Here is a 19,345-nt window from a genome sequence, read left to right on the forward strand (position 1 = left end):
TGGGTCAAGGTTGGCTGTCAGTGTACAAGAAGCAACCCCATTGCTACAGGAGCCTTATGCTGGAATTATAACAGGACTACAGGAGATCCCATTCTTTGCTCACTTCCATCATATTTGAGGGATGAACTTTCCTTGGAACACACTGGTAGCAAAATCCTCGTCCCATCACAGCCACCTGTTACAAAGGGTGCTTGTGGGAAGTGGGTCAAACTGCACACCTCATTTCCTCTAAAGATTTTTCGGTTTGGTTTTGTTTATTCCTACATCACCTGACAACACCTAGTTATGTCACCTGTCACACACAGGGCTTTTGCTGTGGCACCAGGTACAGAACATGTCACAGGCATCACCTACACCTGGAAGTGGTCTAGTTAAGCCTCCCTTATGGCATGCAACAATAAGTCCTGCTTTCCTAAGCAGCCATTTTCAGGCACTGCAGAAAAGAAAAGAAGAAGCAGTGGGTAAAAAAAAAAAAAAAGGAAAAAAAAAAAATCAGAAAAGGTTGACAGTATTATTGCCACCCTTTTGTAATATTGATTAGCATTGAGTCCCCAATTCCATATCCTTCACTGGCAGTTTAAGTCCCAGGGAGGAGGTTCCCAGTGGATCAATCATGTTCCTGTACCGTTCGCCGCGGTGCTTGGCCAGGAACGGGCCCCAGTCAGGCTGTGGGGAGCACACCAGCTTGAGCCGCTGCCATGGGGGAGAGAAAAGAGAGTCTCACTTGGTGTCATGGAGCAGAATCACAATGCAGAGGAAGTGAGGATAGGCTCATTTAAGGTTATTGATGAAAGCCTGGCAATGCTCTACTGCTCAGCGTTTGTTTTGCACAAAGTTTTCAAGATTAATAGGGGATCAAGTGCCCAGGTTTTAATTATACATTCTCCCCCACAACATGTGAGGGGAGCTCAGAACCACTGCTACAGACTGTGAGGCTCTCTTACTGAAGGACATGTGCACAATTACTTAGCCCAATAGTCTAAGCAGTGGGTAAGTGCATTAGAATAATTGGATTTATAGTTAGCATATATCCCCAAAGTATACAAATTACCAAAAAGTAGTATATCACTATGAGAGATTTTAATTTTGAGATGACAAAATGTTGTTTCTAGCTGCGAGAAAAAAGAAAGAGGAGAATGTCAACCTGGCAAACAACAAAAATGTTCTCATCTTTCCACTGAGTTCTTTATTGAATATATAATGTGAGTGGTGCATTCACAGATAAAAAGGAAAGAAAACATATTTTTGATGACTTGAGAGGGAACAATTATATGTTTATTACCTAATAAAGTGAATCAGACCTCTATATCTGTTATTTTAGTCTCTGCTTAATTACTAGTTTGCAACTTTTGCCTCCCAAATTAACCATAATAATTTTATGCAGCAGACTCAATATTGAGGAAATACCAGACTACAGCTGAAATATCTTGAGCAAAAGCCCTTTCAAAACAGATCCAACTCTTGGATGTTTCTTTGGGTGCACACCTGGAAACACAGGGAAGCACCCTATTCTTGTGGCAATTTGTGTGCCAGTTTTAGACATGAGAAGTTTTGAAGCAGAACCATTTGTGTCAGTGAGAGAAGCTTATGAGACAAGGAAGAAGTAAATCTAATTCCACATTAGGTCGTTTCCAGTAGGGGCAGTTGTCTCCTGACCAGGCACTGCAGTCTGCTCTACACAAGAGCTGAATGATCCTTTAGACAAGTGGCCTCATTGTCTGCTGCTTGGATGCTCTCCCTAGGGTGTCCCACCACTGTGAAAATTCCTCTCCTACAAAATTCTTTTGCTCTATGGGTAGCAGAGAAGCATAGTCTCTTCCCTTAGGCATGTGTAGTGTGACATATTGAGAGACCAAAAAGATTATACTATTTTAGTACATTTTCTCTCCTTTTCATTTTTTGAAGCAAGAAACAGCCCCGGTGGGATTGCAGGGAAGCTGAACTGTAAAAGCAGCTACAGAAAGGGGAGCGAGTGTCTGGTCCTTCTCCCAAGGTGGGAGCAGCACAAACAGCAGGCAGTGATGAGAAGGCAGAACTGGGAAAGCCTCAGAGACCTAAAATAAGAACACTGAGCTTCTCCAGAAAACAGGGGCAAAGCAATGAAGGGATGAAATGCTGACATTGCTCATCCTGCCAGGGACTGAAGAGCCAGCAGGATGGGAACAGCCAGGGAGAGGGAGGTGACAGGCAGGGACAGGACTCAGAGATGGAGAGAAGTAGGTGACCACCACATTTCTGAAGCAGCGGGGAAAAGTGTCAGGAATCCAATTAGCAAAATAAAAAAAAGAACCTTAAATTAAAAATAAATTGTCACTTGGAATTATTGTAAGCCCAGGTGCCAGAAAGGATTGGCTGATTCAAGAAGAATAAAGAGATGAAAGGTGAAAGCAAAGATTGCCAGCTGGGTTTTATAACGAGTAGCTTGAGATGTATGAAAAGCCTTCCTGCTCTACATCTCATTCCTGGACTTCAGCGAGTGGCACAACCTGGGTGACTCCAGTACCCAACTTTGCACACAGGCAGCTCCTGACTGACCTCTCCTAGTGCTGATTGCCAGGCTCCCTGGCATGACACACCAGGAGCTGAGGCTTCCTGTGGCTATGTGCTGTTTTTGCAAAAAGGTCAACGAATCTAGAACAACTTTCTTCCAATAAAACCATACAAAACCTCATGAAATTTATCTAGATCTTATAAAACAAACCACTCCACAATTTAGGACCATGTTTTTTTGAAAAAACTAGGAATACAAAGTCAACAATTTAAATCAACTGAGCATCTCTTTGCAACACAATAACTGGTTTACCAGAAAGTAATCTGAGCAGTATTAGGCATTCAATATCACAAAAATCAATGTAAAATGAAAGATACAGTCTCCTATGGTCATATTTTTAAACAGCAAAAAGACAGAAGAATTACCTCAATAAATTTTCCTGGGGCTAGATGCATTTTTATCACAAACATAACTGGGATCCAGATGACTGAGCAGGCCAGCATCAGCCACCCGAGCACCATGGACCAGCCTGGGTAGTGGTAAGCTCCGTAAGTCATGGGTTCCCACTGGTAAAAACTGAAGCAGAGAATAAACTGGGAACAAGAAAGGAAAACAAATACGTTTGAGTAAGCAAAACAAGTCTGCTATGCCACAAATGCTGGGTATCCACACACAGAGTTGGTGTATATGGAATACAGATAAAAGCACATACACCTAAGGCAGGGTGCTGCCACAAGCTCTAATAAATGGGTCAGAGCCTGAATCTAATGAGTTGCAAGGAAATCTTGCAAAATCCTGCAAAAATCACTGTATTTGTGCCAGAATAATTGAAATTAGAATCTTGCCCCTAGAGTAACATGCTTTATTACATGGTCTATTGGGAGTTTTACCTAATGTGATTATGGTAAGTTCTCCATTGCACTTACTGTGTGAACAGCAATACATCTGCTTACATTTGTGCATAATTCAGTAACTTTTGGAAAATGCCAGTGCTTGCAATAATTGCACACAGAAGATTTATAGAAGTATAACTAGGTGAAGGCACATATAAAAATGATCAGCTTTAGTTCCAGAGATGTGGAGTCTAATGAAAGTCTAATATTAGGCTGTTCAAATGTATCAAATATTAGCTTTACAGAGGCAATAATAGAAAATAATTCATTGCTTGGTTTTGCTTTGTGTGTTTCCATTGCATAAAAATTGAATTATGACTGATCAGTGTCAATTTATTTCTCACTGTAAGTTCACTAAATATTGCATTTGGAGGGAACAACAACAGAACATGCAAGTTTAGAGAGTAAACATAGTCAACTCAATTTTGTTTTCCTTAACAAACAACATAATTTCCTATTTCCTGGTTGTGATTATGGACAGGAGCTACAAGCACAAGTCTGATTAAAGGATCTGAGCAATTTGCAGAAAAGCCTTACAATTTCCTTCAAAAGTGTGAAATAGGGTCTTAAGGCAGCATCTTTAAAAGAACCACTGGAAAAAAACAAAGAGCTAAAAAAATCCCATGTGCACATGTCTTCATCTTTAAAAAGATCCCCAAGAGAAGATAAATACCATTGATGTAATCCTAACACTATAAACTGGAGTATGTCTTCAAACTTTTTAAAAGTGATCTGCAAATTATAGGCATACATTGTCACAATCAAATAACAGGTGGTTAAGACAGAGCTACCTGGTTTTCACATAGAGCAATACTGTAGTGCAGTAAAGACAGCAGGTAAACAAAATCTATGCAAGAAAAGTAGACTACCTTCATTTTACCCATTGGAGAAATCATTCTCACTGTAGAAAATTTCATTTCTTCACAACTCAGGATTTTGTTGAGCTCACCAAAACTCACTGGTCCCTTCACATAGGCATTTTCATGTCTGTGGAAACTAAACCTTCTCCAGCTTTCAGAAAAAAATGTCCTCATTCCTGAATTAAAAATACTGAAAACTAACTTCAGCCAATGTCTTCCTCTTCCCCCTCTAGGAAGAAAAAGATTTGCCAAGCTTACACTGCGCTAAAGAACAGCACACACGGGAACTGCCCAGCACGTGAGCTGAAATACAACTTCTCTGGAAGGAGCAAAGGACTAAAGAGTCACTGCTTTGCTTCTTCTCCTGCCAGCTGACCTCATACTGTTCCAAAATATCTCTTTTCAGAAATTCCAGAAACCTTTCTTATCTTGTACCTGAACAGCTAAGAATACTCACCCAGAGAAGCTGTGGCTGCCCCATCCCTGAAAGCTGGGCCAGGTTGGATGGGGTCCTGAACAACCTGGGATAGTGGAAGGTGTCCCTGCCCATGGGAGGGGGGTGGAGTGAGATGAGCTTTAAAGGTCCCTTCCAACCCCAATCATTCTGTGATTGTGTGACTTGTAGGAACTATTTAGTACTGCTGTGAAATGATGATATTTAAAACTCTACATGGATATAGAATCTTGCTGCACCTGGGGTTCAGGCTTGAAAACGTCTAAGTGGATGTACGCACGCTCAAACAGAATATACTGGTGAAAGAAGACTCTGTTGTTTTGCGCTGATTTATCAAGCTGAAATCTTTTGAAATGGCTGAAATAATTATTTCATTCCTGTGTCCAAAAAAAAAAAAGGATATGTGATTGTAGACTGTCTCTGCACATAGGTTAAAATGTAAGGGAAGCACTGTGTTAGAAACCTAGATGGCAACTGTAGATACAGTTATCGGATTTGGTCCCCTGGACTTGCAAAAACTCTCATAATAAGGGTGAAATTGAGAACGTGACTTTTTTTTATGAAACATGAAGCAAATGCTAACTGAATTTGAAGGAATGTGTTGGGGAGGAAATAAAAATGAAAGGAAAATAGGAAGAATAACAAAAATAGACCGAACTCGCTCTGGTTTTAGATTTCAGGGCTCCTTTCCGGGCGCCTTTCAGGGCCGCAGCCGCTGTCCCGCAGCGCCACCTCCCGGGCCCGGGGACTCGGGGGCGGGACAGTCCCGCTCCTCTCTTCTTTTTCCACTCGTGGTTCCACCTCAGCCTTTCCAAAGCATCCCTCTTACACCAGCTTCTGTGTCAATAAAATGGTTTTTTTCCCTAGCTCAGTCTGAGAGCGCACAGGAGGATCTTGTCTTTTCCCGGTGCATACATAAATATCACACACACATAAATATATATATACATTTATATACAATAATCTGTAATGCTGCAGCGCAGTGGTGTGCCATAGCAGCATTTTGCATGGCCAGGAAAAGGTCACCATTTTCCAGGTGGACTCACCATGCCTCTCCACTAAAACCACCATTGCTTACACTGTTTCTACTACATACACATGGCAAGAACACATGTGCTGTCATCCAAGTTCAAGCTTCTAACACCCAGAAACATCATGAATAATGAATAATGAACAAACAATAACAAAATTCTTTGGAGAAGATGTTAATTTTTTTTTTCCTTACTGTTAAAATAGTTGGGGTCACAAATGCCCAACAGACTCTCCAGAATTTACTTGGCTGGAATCCAATCATCATTTCTATATCTTCACAAAATCTTTGCAATCCTGTAAACAGCAAATGGAAGAACAATTAGGTGTGAAAGAAACCAGCTGCAGTCTGCAACAGAGCTCTGGTGCCCTCCGTTGTGTCTAACAATGAAAACAAACTCCAAATTTTTGTTTGAAAGCTTCCTTGGAGGATCTAACTACACAGTAAAAAATGTGACTGATAGGGTGGAAACCATTCCAACAAAATATTTCCTTCTTAAGAATAAAAGCAATTGAGCTTTTACATTGAGATTAGGTGTTTAGTATGTTTTGTGTTAAAGCATTACTAATATGTACTAGGTAGCTGCAATTATTTGTCTGTTTGCTTCATTCCCCTGTGAAGATGAGCCTTATTAATATTGGTATACCTGCTTCAGCACAGGCAATATTTCAGCTTCTCTGTATCTGCTACATGACTGGATTACAGCTGTACCCCTCAGCACTGATATTTAAAATTCCTAGAGAGCAGCTGTAAATATTCTGAATTATATTCAATGTTGTCTGAACAAAAAGATCAGCTGATATGTTAGTTCTTCATAAGGTTACTTGAGTTAACAAAACATGCAAGATTGGAAAATGGTATTTCAGCCACTCTGCAGCTCCTTGCTGGCCATGCCATGCGACAGCAAAAGGTGTGCTGGTCAGCTGCTATTCCCTGGTGGTTATTAGTATGTTAGTTATTAGCAATTTCATTATTAGTAATTTATCCAAAAGTTTTTAAAATACCCCTAAAATTGATTCCAGCTTTCCCAGTTGTAATAAGAGAGAGGTCAGAGCTCATCTGTGACATAAATGTTAAAAATTTGGGCCAATTTTATTTAAATTTTGCAAAGCATTATTCTGCAGCATTTTGTTTAACTTTCATGATGTGGGGAAAGCTTAAATACTGGAGAAAAGGCGCTGAGTAAGGGAAGAAATGCTTGTAACAAACGTAACTACTTTATTTCTTACTGTATACAGTCAGCTGCTGCAGCTGCTGAGTGTAAGAAGGGATAATCCCAGGCTTGATCCACCTAGTTTGAAAGTCTTTTTGTTGATATCAAGGAGAAATAAATCTATCCACCTGACTGTTCTAAGAATTAAGAAGGTAAAACACTAGCATTGGTTCATCATCCAGTGCCTTCTGATGCAGAAGAAAGCAGCAGGGCTGGGTGATATTTGGCAGCCCTTCAGGGCCAGCTCAGGGGGTGAGCACACATTAAACCCAGCTCAGGCACACAGCACGTGAGAGAAAAGCTAAAGAACCGTGTTATGATAAGGAAAAGAGAAGAAAAATACAGAAATTAAACAGGAAAATGGTACTGCAAGGACTGTATTTAGGGAAGGGGAAAAAATTAAAATCTGCAGTGGATGTAATCTCAGAAAACTGAGCCAAGGTAACTCAGAGGTCTCTTTTTTTCCTTCTGTAATTTCTTTCCTTCTTTTTCTGTTTTACTGACTACCGTAAGTTTTCTTCTTCAGAAAGCCTCTTTTGTGTAAAATACATGTAATTTTTGTGACCAATGGAATCGCTGTACTTCAGCACCGGTCTGACTAATTGGGTCCTTCTCTACTTTGCAATAGAAGTTTGTCTGTCTGGACAAAATGTAACCTCCAAGGTCTTCATGTGATGGACCTGAAAGGAGATTATTGCTGCAATTGAAAGATTTGTCCCTGTGTTTTATTTAGCTGTGCAGCACCTGCAGTGAGTGTGAGGGAGGTGCTCACACAGCAGCCATCCCTGTGCTGTGCTGGGAATAAAGCTGGTCTTTAACTGCAGCAGCACAGGGTACAGGCTGATGGGTATTTCCACAAAGTTTAAATCTCATTTAAAGTGTATACTTCAGCCACACTTGCTGCTGCAAAGAAGGGATACCTAATTGGATAATTACCAGGGGTTTCTGCCTCCAAAATTCATGCTAGATTCATGAAAACCTGCACAGATTTGTTTGAAACTCCAATTTAAAAAAATTAAAAAAAGAAATTCCTTTTAGGAATGGTCAGTAGATATTCTCAGTGTAGGGCACTCTTAAATATTAGCAATTCAGGAATCAAATGTATATAACAGATAGAGGGATTACACATTACTTATTTCTTTCCAGTGGAAGTTCCACAGAAAAAATGCAAAGGATATTGTAGTTAACAGAACACCAATTTTTTTCCCAGATCCTAGTAAATCTGGTCTCCCTCTCAGATCAGTCAGGCCTGCTAAATAAATAAACAACACATGCTATTCCACATCTGATTTTTCTGTCTCTAAAGTAGAATGATGTATTCATAAGTGCTGACATATAAAATCCATTTAAAAAGAGACTACAAACCTAGCCAGACAACTAATTCAGTATTCTGCTACGGGTAAAATGTTCAAAATGACTGAAGTTTTCAACAAGTACACAGCAGCAGTTTCCACTCACTCTGACAACAAACCTTCCCAAAAACAAACTGTCAAAAACCAGTTCTGGATGGAGCATAGACAAAGTTTCTATCGTGTATTTTCAGTTTCCAGCAGTGTTTCACTCAAATACAGGGATTTTTGTCGTTGGCTTCATGCTACAAAATGCAACAGTGGGGATTATGCTGTTGATTAAATTAATATCCCCACCTCTAAGCTATTCTTTACTAATCATTCATCATAATCTTAACAATTGGAGACTAAATATCTAAACCAGCATGTGAAATAAAAAGGTGCATTTGATTGGATTATGAAGCACTGACTCTACTGAAAAATAAGTGATTACAAGGAAATCACCACATGTGTCTCTTTTTAATTTAAAAATCTCAGCAAGCAGAACATGTAACAAGAACCAAAGACAAATTTATTTCATCATAAAAGCACCTGCCACTGTTGTGCCAACCTGCTTGCCATGAAGAGTACAAGTGCACAGAGAAAGGTGTCAGTGGAGTGTAAAACAGCAGTTGTCAGAGCTTGAAAATATATTATGCCAATTTTAAGCACTGCTTGAAGGGATATAACCCAAGCAGCAGCTTTGTATTTACCACACACAAATCACAAATACACATGATGTATTTCTGTGCCCAGTCCTTACAAAAGTAGCTTTAGCATAGTAAAAGTAGCTTTGGCGCGTTAGTCAATGATTTTAATGTAAGTCTTTCCTTTTTATTTAAATGAAAGGAAGCTCCTTAGTCTAGCAAAGGGTTAATTCCTTTGAAATAGATTGCAGCCAAGGTTTTACCAGAATCTGTTGATGAACAATCAGTTGTAGAGAAAGCATAAAAATAATAATTGGTAATTTGTCAAACCTCTTCCACATCTGATTACACTGAAGTAATAACTCACTAAAAAACCTTCTCCTCTATTCAGGCCCTTCTTTTGCAGAGCTATTTTTATTTCTGCATTATTTTATGTTTTTCATAAATGATAATGTTTTAAGGGATACTGGAATTGCTGGGCAAAGCAAACACTGGCCAGAGCAGGCTTTTCTTCTAAACCTAATAAAATGTCATTCCATAAAGGCTGGTTTGCAATGCTTCTGCCACACAGTGTTCAGAGGAGGAACAGATCCAGTTCTTGCTCCCTATTTACCTTCATCCTTATTTAAAATCATGCAGAGCAAAGAAATTTTACAGATTTAAGTAGGTTTTAAAATATTAAAAATATTTTAAATACAGAATTTTTCTCTTTCCCACTAATAGCAATGGCTTTAAAGGGGGCAATATTTGGCACAGACCAGGTGATGCTGTCGATGCTGGTGGCCATGAAGAGTGAAAATATCTGGCACAGTGTGGTTCAGGCATGCTGTCAGCAAAGTGGGGAGGAGAAGGAAGGCAAAAAAATCCCCAGCAAACATTTAAAATCTTTTTAAGCCTTCCCACTCATCACTGCCTATGAAATTGTATTGATTTTAGAGAAGCTGGGTTTCATTTCACCTCTAAACCAACTCTAACTGAATTACTTACATTCCAGGGACATAAAGTGAAGAATTTTGTTCAACCAAAACATGACTAGCCTAAATCAACTTTTCTCTCTGTATTTTGAGTATTTCCATAATATTCTGTAACATTTCCTCACCAGGTCATGTCTGGCTTAGCCACCAACCTCTCAGGCATACTCACTGAACTGGATGTCAGTGGAGGTTAAAATACACTGCTGAATTTCCATGAAATCAGAGAAAACAAGGAAGGGCTGATTCCCTGTCCCGTCATAACATTTATTTCTCAAGCAAGAGCACCAAATTCTACATGATTTGATACCTGTAATATATTTTAAATTTGCCATTATTTGAAACCTGTAGTATATTTCAAAGCACTTATGTTACAGAGTGGACTCCACAACACAGGCAGATACAAGTATTCCATGAAAAGGGCCAGAACCCAAAGGCAGTGGTTACACAAGCAGCTTCAGCAGAACATCTTGGATTTTTTTGTTTGTTTGTTTGTTTGTTTTTTTTTTTTTTGCCTAGCTGATTAAACTACATAATTCATTCCTGTCCACAGCAATAGCAGAAACAGCCTTCCATTCCAGGCATAAATTAATTATTTATGGTATGTGGGAAGATCCTCACATTTCCAAAAATCAGTCTCCTGAAAACACTGGGCAAGTTTGGGAGCACATCAGCAGCTGGTATCAATTGTTGTAACTACAGCAGCTTTGTGGTAATTGCACTGTTTCATACTAACTGAGGGTCTTCTTCACAATTTAATGGACATCAACATGGATCAATATCACTGGTGTGGCCACTGTGGATAATTAATCATCCTGAGTAGCTGCATTGTCTTGAGTCCACGTTATGGACAATTAGGAAGAAAGGAAGTTGGATGTGTACATGGGGGAAAAGCCTTCAGAAGTTGTTAAATGCTGTGTTGTGTTTGCAGGGACAGGTTTTGGTAGAAGTGGGCTACAGGGGTGGTTTCTATGAGAAACTGTAAAAGCTTCCCCTGTGTCTGGCAGAGGCAATCCCTGGAGGCTCCAGGGCAGACCCACCACAGGCCAAAAAGGAGCCAGTCAGGAATGGTAGCAACATCACTGATAACAGATTTTAAAAGGACAAAAAAAGTTATTGCACAGGTGTTTTTTCAGCAGAGAAGAGCAGGCTGAGAACATGTGAGGGGAACAGCCCTGCAGACAGCCAGGTCAGGGCTGAAGGAGGGGCAGGAGCTGCTCCAGGCACTGGAGCTGAGATTCCCCTGGAGCCCCTGGTGAGGCAGCTGTGTCCCTGCAGCCCATGGAGGGCACAGGGATGCACAGATCCACCTGCAGCCCATGGAGGAGCCCACACCAGAGCAGGGGGATGCCCAAAGGAGGCTGTGGGAAGCCCATGCTGGAGCAGGGACCTGGCAGGGACCTGCAGACCCATGGAGAGGGGAGTCCATGCTGGGACTATCCATCCTGGTAGGACTTGTGACCCTGTGAGGGACCCACACTGAAGCAGGCTGTCCTTGAAGCACTGCACCCCTTGGAAGAGTGGCCCACATTACAGACATTCATGGACAACTGTTGCTCATGAAATGGACTCAGAGAGGTTCATGGAGAACTGTCCTGTGGGAATAACCCTATCCTGGGACAGGGGAAGAACTCCTCTCCTGAGCAGCAGCAGGAAAAACCTGTGATGAACTGACCATAACTCCCATTCCCCATCTCCCTGCACTCCTGTGGGGATGAGATAGAGCTGGGAAGGAGGGAGGGGTGGGGGTAAGGTGTTCTTAGGATTTATTTTTATCTAATTATCCTGCTCTCTTTTTCTTAGCAATAAATGCAGTTAATATCCCCAAACTGAGTCTGTTTTGCCCATGACAGTACTGGTTGAACAATCTGTCCCAGTCCTTATCTCAACCCATGAACATTTGTTATATTTTCTCTCCCCTATCCAGTTGCAGAAGGCAGGGATAGAGCAACTCTGGTGAGTGCCTGGCATCCAGCTAGGGTCACCCTAAAAGATACTGGCTCAGGAATTCTCTGTCCCTAAAACCTTTGAAGCACAAAAGCACCCCTGGAAAAGTGTCAGCAAATGTCTGGTCTATTCTCATACTCTTATCTTTGAGCTGTTGGTGGAAAATTACTTGAGACTGTATGAAAGTCTTTTGAATACATGCATTTAAAGGTATCCTGAAGTCCTGTCATGCTTCTGTCCAAACTAAAAGTGTTTTGGGGCTTTTATTACAGAGAAAAATTACCCCTTTCCTTAAGAATTTCACTTTATCATTTTCTAAAATGTTGCTTTGACATAGGCTGTTCAATAACAACGATTTTTCTTACCGTAGATATAGGAAACGCCAACAAGCTCAAAGATGGCAATAATGACAAGAGAGTAAGAGGCTGCATAAGTGTCCACAAGCTGCAACATATACATTCCACCCTAAAGAAAGAAAGATAAAAGGTTACTCATGGCATTGAGGCAGGCAGATCGGAGAGGAACAGGAGCCAAGGCAGCATCCACACATCAACTGGACACAGGCTCATGCTGTGCTATAGCCTCTTCCTTCTGGCTGAATGAATATCAAATCCAACAAGAAAAAAGCAGAGGGTACACCTGATTCTGCTAGCTAGGACAGCTTGGGAAGACTTTGAATTCAGTCCTTTAAGATTAAGGACTGAACTGTGATCAGACCTTCCACCTGCAGCGTCTCAAACCACATAATACTATGACAAAAGCAAAATCACCATTGGAAGCAGAACTTCCATAATAATGAGTCCAGTTCATCTGTTTGGAAAGGATTTAAGATCCTGTCTCCATGATGGAGTTAAGCAGCATAATTCAAGTGAATAAAGGACTGAATCCTTCCTGGGCTTTAGAACAGCAAAGTTGGGCTAGTAGGTAATGAGGTAAGGGGGAAGACAAGAAAGAAAAAAGGGGTGAAAGGATGGAGAGAATATTAAGATTCTGTCCATCTCATCTTGAAATTATATATAATGCTGAAGGTATTAGTGAAGAAGACGCTGAAGTTTATCAGTAGTAGATGGGAATTCCAGTTTGCCAAGACCATCACTATATGTCTAATCTCAGAGGAAAGGCACTCAAAACAGGTGTGCATATTTATATAACATTCAAAATTGGGGCGTTTTTTCCCTTTATTCATAGAATGGGTTGGGTTGGAAGAAACCTTAAGGATTATTTCATTCCAACCCCCCCGCCATGGGCAAGGACACCTCCCACTATCCCACATTGCTCCAAGCCCTGTTCAGCCTGGCCTTGGACACTTAGGGATGGGGCAGCCACAGCTTCTCTGGTCACCCTGTGCTAGGGCCTCACCATCCTCACAGGGAAGAGTTTCTTCTTAATGTCTAATCTAACCCTACCCTCTGCCAGTGTGGGTTGAATACTTACTTTCTATTACTATTTTGGAGATGTTTGGCTAGAGAAAATTTTAAAGGCCTGATTCTCAGAAAGATTTGAACAGCAAAGTCTTTTAAGAATATCTCAGAGCATCCATTTTTCTTTTTTTTTTTTTTTTTTTTTTTAATTATTAAATAAGGTTTTCAGACACAGCATGTGCCACTTGGGGCAGAATTCAGCTAAACATTTTGCAGCTTGTGCAGGAGGGAAGCAGCCACCAGAGGGGGACTGGGGACAGGCAGTGATGCTCAAAGCCAGTGTGATTACCTGAGTGATCATAGGAAATCCCATGATGAAGAAGGACACGCAGCACCCCAGAGTGAACAGTGCCTTGTGCGTACGTAAGTACTTGGGGAATTCATCTGACACAGAGGTCACGATAGTCTCGATGGTGGCGAACTGAAAAACAACCAAAAGTGTTCATTTCAGTGCACACAAAGTGGTCTAACTGGATATAAAACATTATAATAGAGTATTTTGAGTCCTAGGTTTTAAATGCTCAGGTGGCAGCACCAAAGCTCTGCCAAAATTATTTCAACATTGATGGCCTTACTTCATTCCTCTTTTTTCATGAGTCACTGCTCACATGGGAAATGGCAATAAATTGCATGGTCCTCCAAACAAATAAATAGGAAAATCAAAAGGAAAAGAATGGGACACAAAAGCAGTTTACCATCGTGTCTAATCCAAGAGTTAGAAGCATCAAAAAGAATATTATAGCCCAGAAGGGAGAGAGGGGCAGCCTGGTTAAGGCTTCTGGGTAAACCACAAAAGCAATCCCAGGACCTAGAAATAAGAAAAATAAAGGTTATCAGATTCAATCTTTCCTATTTACAGAAAGGCTTAAACATTACAGAGTTTAGCCTTACCTAATTAATTTCTATTTACCCTGTAAATTTCAAATCACTTACTCCAGTTTTTCAAGCAGAATGCATATTCAACCAATATACAAACACACTGATCCAAATTTTTTAAAAATTAGCAAAAATTGCACACTGCAGCAATGTTTCTGTCCTGCTCTGTGATCAAATTCCTGCCACTTCCCTGCAAATTAGCAACCCATGGCAAACATCCACACCTCAGTGCTACAACATGAATGGAAACGCAAATACTGTCCTTCAACTCATTGCCACATTGTCAAATGAGGAGAGAATATAAAGCATGCCCAGACCTGATACCAGACAGAAGGTAATAACTACTGTGATTCTTAAAAAATCCACAAGAAAACCCAAAATAATGCAGAGCACAAGAAATTAAGGAGATGGAATCTTTTAAAGCCTAAATCAGGAATTTTACATCCTTGTTTGTTTGTTCGGGGTTTTTTGTTTTGTTTTTGTTTTCTATATTGGGCTTTCCTTTCTATTGATAATAAAGAAAAAGTATTTTTGTAAGTGCTTAGATCTGCCTGGGAGCAAAGGCTGCAGGGCTGTGGTGGCAGCATTACAGCAGGTGGCACTTCCTCTCTATTTGTCCCAGCTGAAGGGATGCCCACTTCAAGCACTCTGAGAGATGTTTCCTGCCAGGTGAGACACAAATGCCATGAGCCAAGTTGTCCTCATGCCAAGAGAATGGGCTCCCCACTCGCTCTGCCCCGGACATTTCTACTTTAGGTCTTTGTACCCCAGTTCCTCCAGCTGCACGTGCCGCTTGTGTTCAAGAGAGAACTGCTGCTTGATCCTCTACTGAGAAAAATAGTTTCAGCAGCATAAAAATCATCTCCTTGGGCAACTTGTGCAGTGCTTGGGGTTCCTTCTGAACAAAAGGCAAATACAAGAGTTAAAACCCAGTAAAAAAAAACCAAAACAAACTCTGTACATGACTCAGTAAGTGCTGCTTCCTTTAAAATGTGCTGCAAAAAAATTACTTTTTGCATGTAGAACCTCTGTTGTATTTACAAATACCTCTTTTATCTCTTGATTAAAGATTTCTTCATGACTACTGGAGATAAGGGCTCTGTTTAAACTCACTGCCTGCATACAGAAGTTTAATTAAGTCTCAGAATAATGAGTTCCTATTAATCACACCTTTAGGAAAAGTTAAATTATAGAATATGAACATGTCTCCATGTCAGCCCCTCATAGCTCTCCTAGATAACACATCCAACCACAGGAAATAGCCACAGGGAGGCAAGCTCCCATTCCTTCCATCTTCCAAGATTTGGTGGGTATGAACTCTTTATAAAAGTGTATTAAAGCCAGGAAAACTCCAAGTACTTTATATGTCTTAAAAAGTAAAATTACCTTGAACTTTCATTTTAAGATAAAACATTTTTCAACTACACTATGTTCTTAATCAGAGAGTAGAACAAAAAGATGTTGTGCTGTCTTTCCCTCCATGTTTTATTTGTTCATCAGATAAATTCGCTTTTCCTGAAAATAAAATTCTAAATGAAAAAAAAACATACTGTGTTTTTCAGATTAGTATTTTAGGAGGAAAAAAAAATAAGGAAAAAAATTTTAAACCCCTTTTCATTAACATTTTCATTCGAGGTTTTGAAAACTTAAAGGGAGATTATGTTCATCATCACTTTGCCTTTTTTCTCCTTCACTGCAAAAAGAAATACAACTTCAGAATTTAAAAAATAATAATCAGACAATGGCAAGGGCTGTTCTTGTAATGAGTTCTTAAGTTGGCTTTTTAACTACTGTTATGAAATGCACTACCTCAGTCCACAATTACAATTAATCTTCACTCTCTTCCTATTGCAAATTCATCTTCTGTTACTTCACTAAATTTTTTTCCCCCTGTCATGGAAAGCAGCAAAGCCTCACCCTCATGAAACAATTTTACATTATCTGAACAGGTTCTTACAAATGCCCTCACAGCTGTTCCCACATCCCCTGGAACAGCTGGGAACAGAGAGCTCCAGCCTGGGACTAGCTGCTCACTCCAAGACCACCAAGCACTCAGCAGAAAAGGGTTTTTGACTGCCTGTGCTGAATATTTCACCATCTCCAGAGAGGTTTACCAGCTGAGCCAGGTGTTCCCTCCACCATGCCTGGTAGTGACATCTCATCCCACCTCTCTGCATCTCTTTGGAGCTTCCTCTGCAGCTCCACTAAAGCACAGCTCCTTTAGCTCTAACTCCTCACAAATAATTTTGGTGAGTGCAGTGTGGTTTAGATTTTGGGGATGCTTTTGTCATTTGTTCCAGAATGGAGGTAAAGTCTAAAATAAAAATATTAATGTAAACATTACTCCTAAAAACTCCTACAACCCCCTGACAGGAGGGTGCAGCCAGGTGGGGGTCAGGCTCTGCTCCCAGGAAACAAGGGACAGGACAAGAGGACATAGTTCAAGCTGTGCCAGGGGAGGATCAGGCTCGAAATCAGGAAGAATATTGTCACTGAAAGGGTCGTTAAACATTGGAATGGGCTGCCCAGGGAGGTGGTGGAGTCCTCATCTCTGGAGTTGTTCTAGCAATGACTGGCACTTAGAGATACAGTTTAGTTGGCATAGTGGTACTCAGCTCTACCAATTAAGACCTTTCAGATCCCCGCTAATGACCATCTCTCTTCACTAACCAAGATGTTCAAATCAGTTCTTCAGAAATGCTTTACCTCTCTGTGGAGGCATCTCCTTGCTCCTCACAGTTCAGAAGCACAATCCACCCCTCGCACCAGATTTCTCCCACCCTCCTCTCATCCAAAATTTACACCATCAGAGATAACTTTTACTTTGAAGAGAATTTGACAATGAGAAGGCCAATAATCCCTTAGACTACATGAAGGGACCATCCCACCCTACCCTCCATCAGTCATTTACACAGAGGCTTAGAATGAGTCTCAACTTCCTTCCTTCTCTTACCAAACAAGTTATTAAGAGGCTTTAACTAAAATCTTCACTTCCCAGGCTACCTTCTCCTGTGCAGAAAGGCCTCCATGTGGCTTAGTAATCCACACCAGTTTGAAGCCATCATTCCCACCTCCAATATCAAAATTGGAGTGATCATGTATCAAATATTTGTGATCATTAATAACAGAGCTGGAAGTGCCACAGGGTGCCTGCCTAAGTAATGAAATGCCAGTGAGCCCTACCTTGGTCTGCCACAGCTTCAATATTCACTTTGAGTTCGTTTGCCATGAAACCAATAACTGAGAAGATTACAAAGCCTGCAAATATACTTGTGGCACTGTTGGTACACGTGACAATCAATGTGTCCCTGCAAAGAAAGCACAAGAAGCCTGTTGGGATACACACAAGGAAGGTTGTGTATATGTATTTCAGGAGTTTCTCATCAGCACACACATCTTGTGGGGACACTGGTGAAGGCACACTTTTACACTCATCAGGTTCATTTGATGCTGATCAGAGAGCACAGAAGTCTCCACAGCAGCACCAGGAATCAGCTCTGCAAGCTTCCATCACCCATGTGCTGTGTAGGAACCACAGGCCATGCAGGAGGGCAAGCACATCTGCTCTTGGCCTCTCTGAAGAAGAGAGACAGCCATGGAGACTTGATTTGTAACATATTTTTTAACTCTTTGCCTCACAAGGACATCTGCTCTCCATATTAGGTGTGGACTAACCACTGCTGTCCAGGTGAGGTAGTTTTTGCCTTGTCCTTCTTGTATTTATACACAAAATTCCAGGGTTAAGCTTGCAGAGCTTGCTCAATCACCTTCCTATCTGTAGAGGAAGGATTCCTTGGTATGTTTTTCTATGGTTGTTATTATCAAAGGAATGTCAAGAAACCTATAGCTGAACATCTTACTATGCTGGGTATGTCAAGACTTGACAGCAAACCAGCCCTCATGAGCCCCATCCATAGTTATTACATTCTTGATAGGATTTTTTAAACAATATGCATGTCCAGAGAACTTCTCCATAAACAGTAGTCTTCAGAAAAACAAATTGCTCACTTTAAATGTTTAGGGGGTTTATGTTGGCTAGAATTGTTTATTCCTACTGCTATTTTTTTTTTTTTTTTTTTTTTTTTTTTTTTTTTTTTTTTTTTGTTAGGAAGAGAATGAAATACAACTTGAAAAGCTGTCAAAGAACCTCACTGAGCTGGCAAATTTCTAGAATGTCTAACAGAGCCTGTCTTAACAGGAATGATTTTGTTAATTCTTTGGGTCTACAGGAAAAAAAAATGACAGTGTGCTGTTTGGAATCATCATGTGTTAACCTTCTTCCAAAACCTAGATAGGTTTGAAATATTTCAGGTATTCATTATGAAGTTAATTTATGAAAATTTACTGTAGTTATAGATATTGGACTATGTTTAAAATTAATGTGTAACTGAAAATTACAATTGATGTATTAAAATGTAATGAATATAGAAATTGAAAGAGAAAATAGTCACGCTTCATTTCAATATTCAAGGTTGTGTTGTAAAATTTAAAATATTGGGAGTTGCTTCTAATTGTTTCTACTTTGGTCTCGCATATCCCTCCCTAACACAGGTAAAGCATGTATTTGGTATTAGAACCAAATATTTTTATAATTCATTACCATGTATTCCCTTCAAAATTTTCATTAAGATCTTCCAAACTTCACAAAAGGTTGTTAAATTAGTGCAGAAAGGTAGCATGATTCTCCCTTATATTCTGATTGTAATTATTAATTAAAAAAAAAAGGCTCAGGAATAGCATTTTCAAAAATAGGACCCAAAGGATTGCTGGGTGGGAGTTACTGTGTATGCAACACTGTTAGCTTTCATCCATATTTTGGGATAATTTCATTAAATTACTTTTGAGCACTAGTAAATTTTTTTAAAAGTTCTTTTAAATATTCTCATCCACATTTCTTTTTTAAGTTAAGTATTTTGTATTCTGTACTTAGAAGCCATAGGAGATGGCAGTGGAAATCCCAAAGAGTGTTTGCTTTAAAGTCTTGATGGGAGAAAGTTTTTGAGCATCCTCTTGGGGGAATCGCTGTGCATGCTGCTGGCTGTCCTGAATCAGCTCCTCTGGCATTGCAAGAACTGGCAAAGGTTTGCTTCAGACTGACTTTAAAAACTGTAAAATAGCAGGGAAGCATTCCACCAATGCCACTTGCTTTTGTGTTTTCCATCTGCAGAAATTTTAGCAGGCAGGATTTTGCATTAAAAATTATACACTATGACT

General features: G+C 40.2%; 1 protein-coding gene across 1 annotated transcript in view; it reads right to left on the minus strand.

Moving 5' to 3' along the window:
- Nucleotides 1-537: 537 nt before the first annotated feature.
- The window catches only part of SLC6A5 (solute carrier family 6 member 5), a 29,546-nt gene continuing 10,738 nt past the window's right edge, over nt 538-19,345 (minus strand). Inside the window, exons 12-18 of the mRNA XM_053945869.1 lie at nt 17,315-17,439; nt 13,951-14,063; nt 13,545-13,676; nt 12,200-12,299; nt 5,924-6,024; nt 2,917-3,084; nt 538-693 (exon numbers count right to left, since the gene is read on the minus strand). Coding sequence (XP_053801844.1) covers nt 538-693; nt 2,917-3,084; nt 5,924-6,024; nt 12,200-12,299; nt 13,545-13,676; nt 13,951-14,063; nt 17,315-17,439 — 895 coding nt within the window. The remainder of the gene's footprint in view (nt 694-2,916; nt 3,085-5,923; nt 6,025-12,199; nt 12,300-13,544; nt 13,677-13,950; nt 14,064-17,314; nt 17,440-19,345) is intronic.

Source organism: Vidua chalybeata, chromosome 6 (assembly GCF_026979565.1).
Source record: "Vidua chalybeata isolate OUT-0048 chromosome 6, bVidCha1 merged haplotype, whole genome shotgun sequence".
Classification (NCBI taxonomy): Eukaryota; Metazoa; Chordata; class Aves; order Passeriformes; family Viduidae; genus Vidua; species Vidua chalybeata.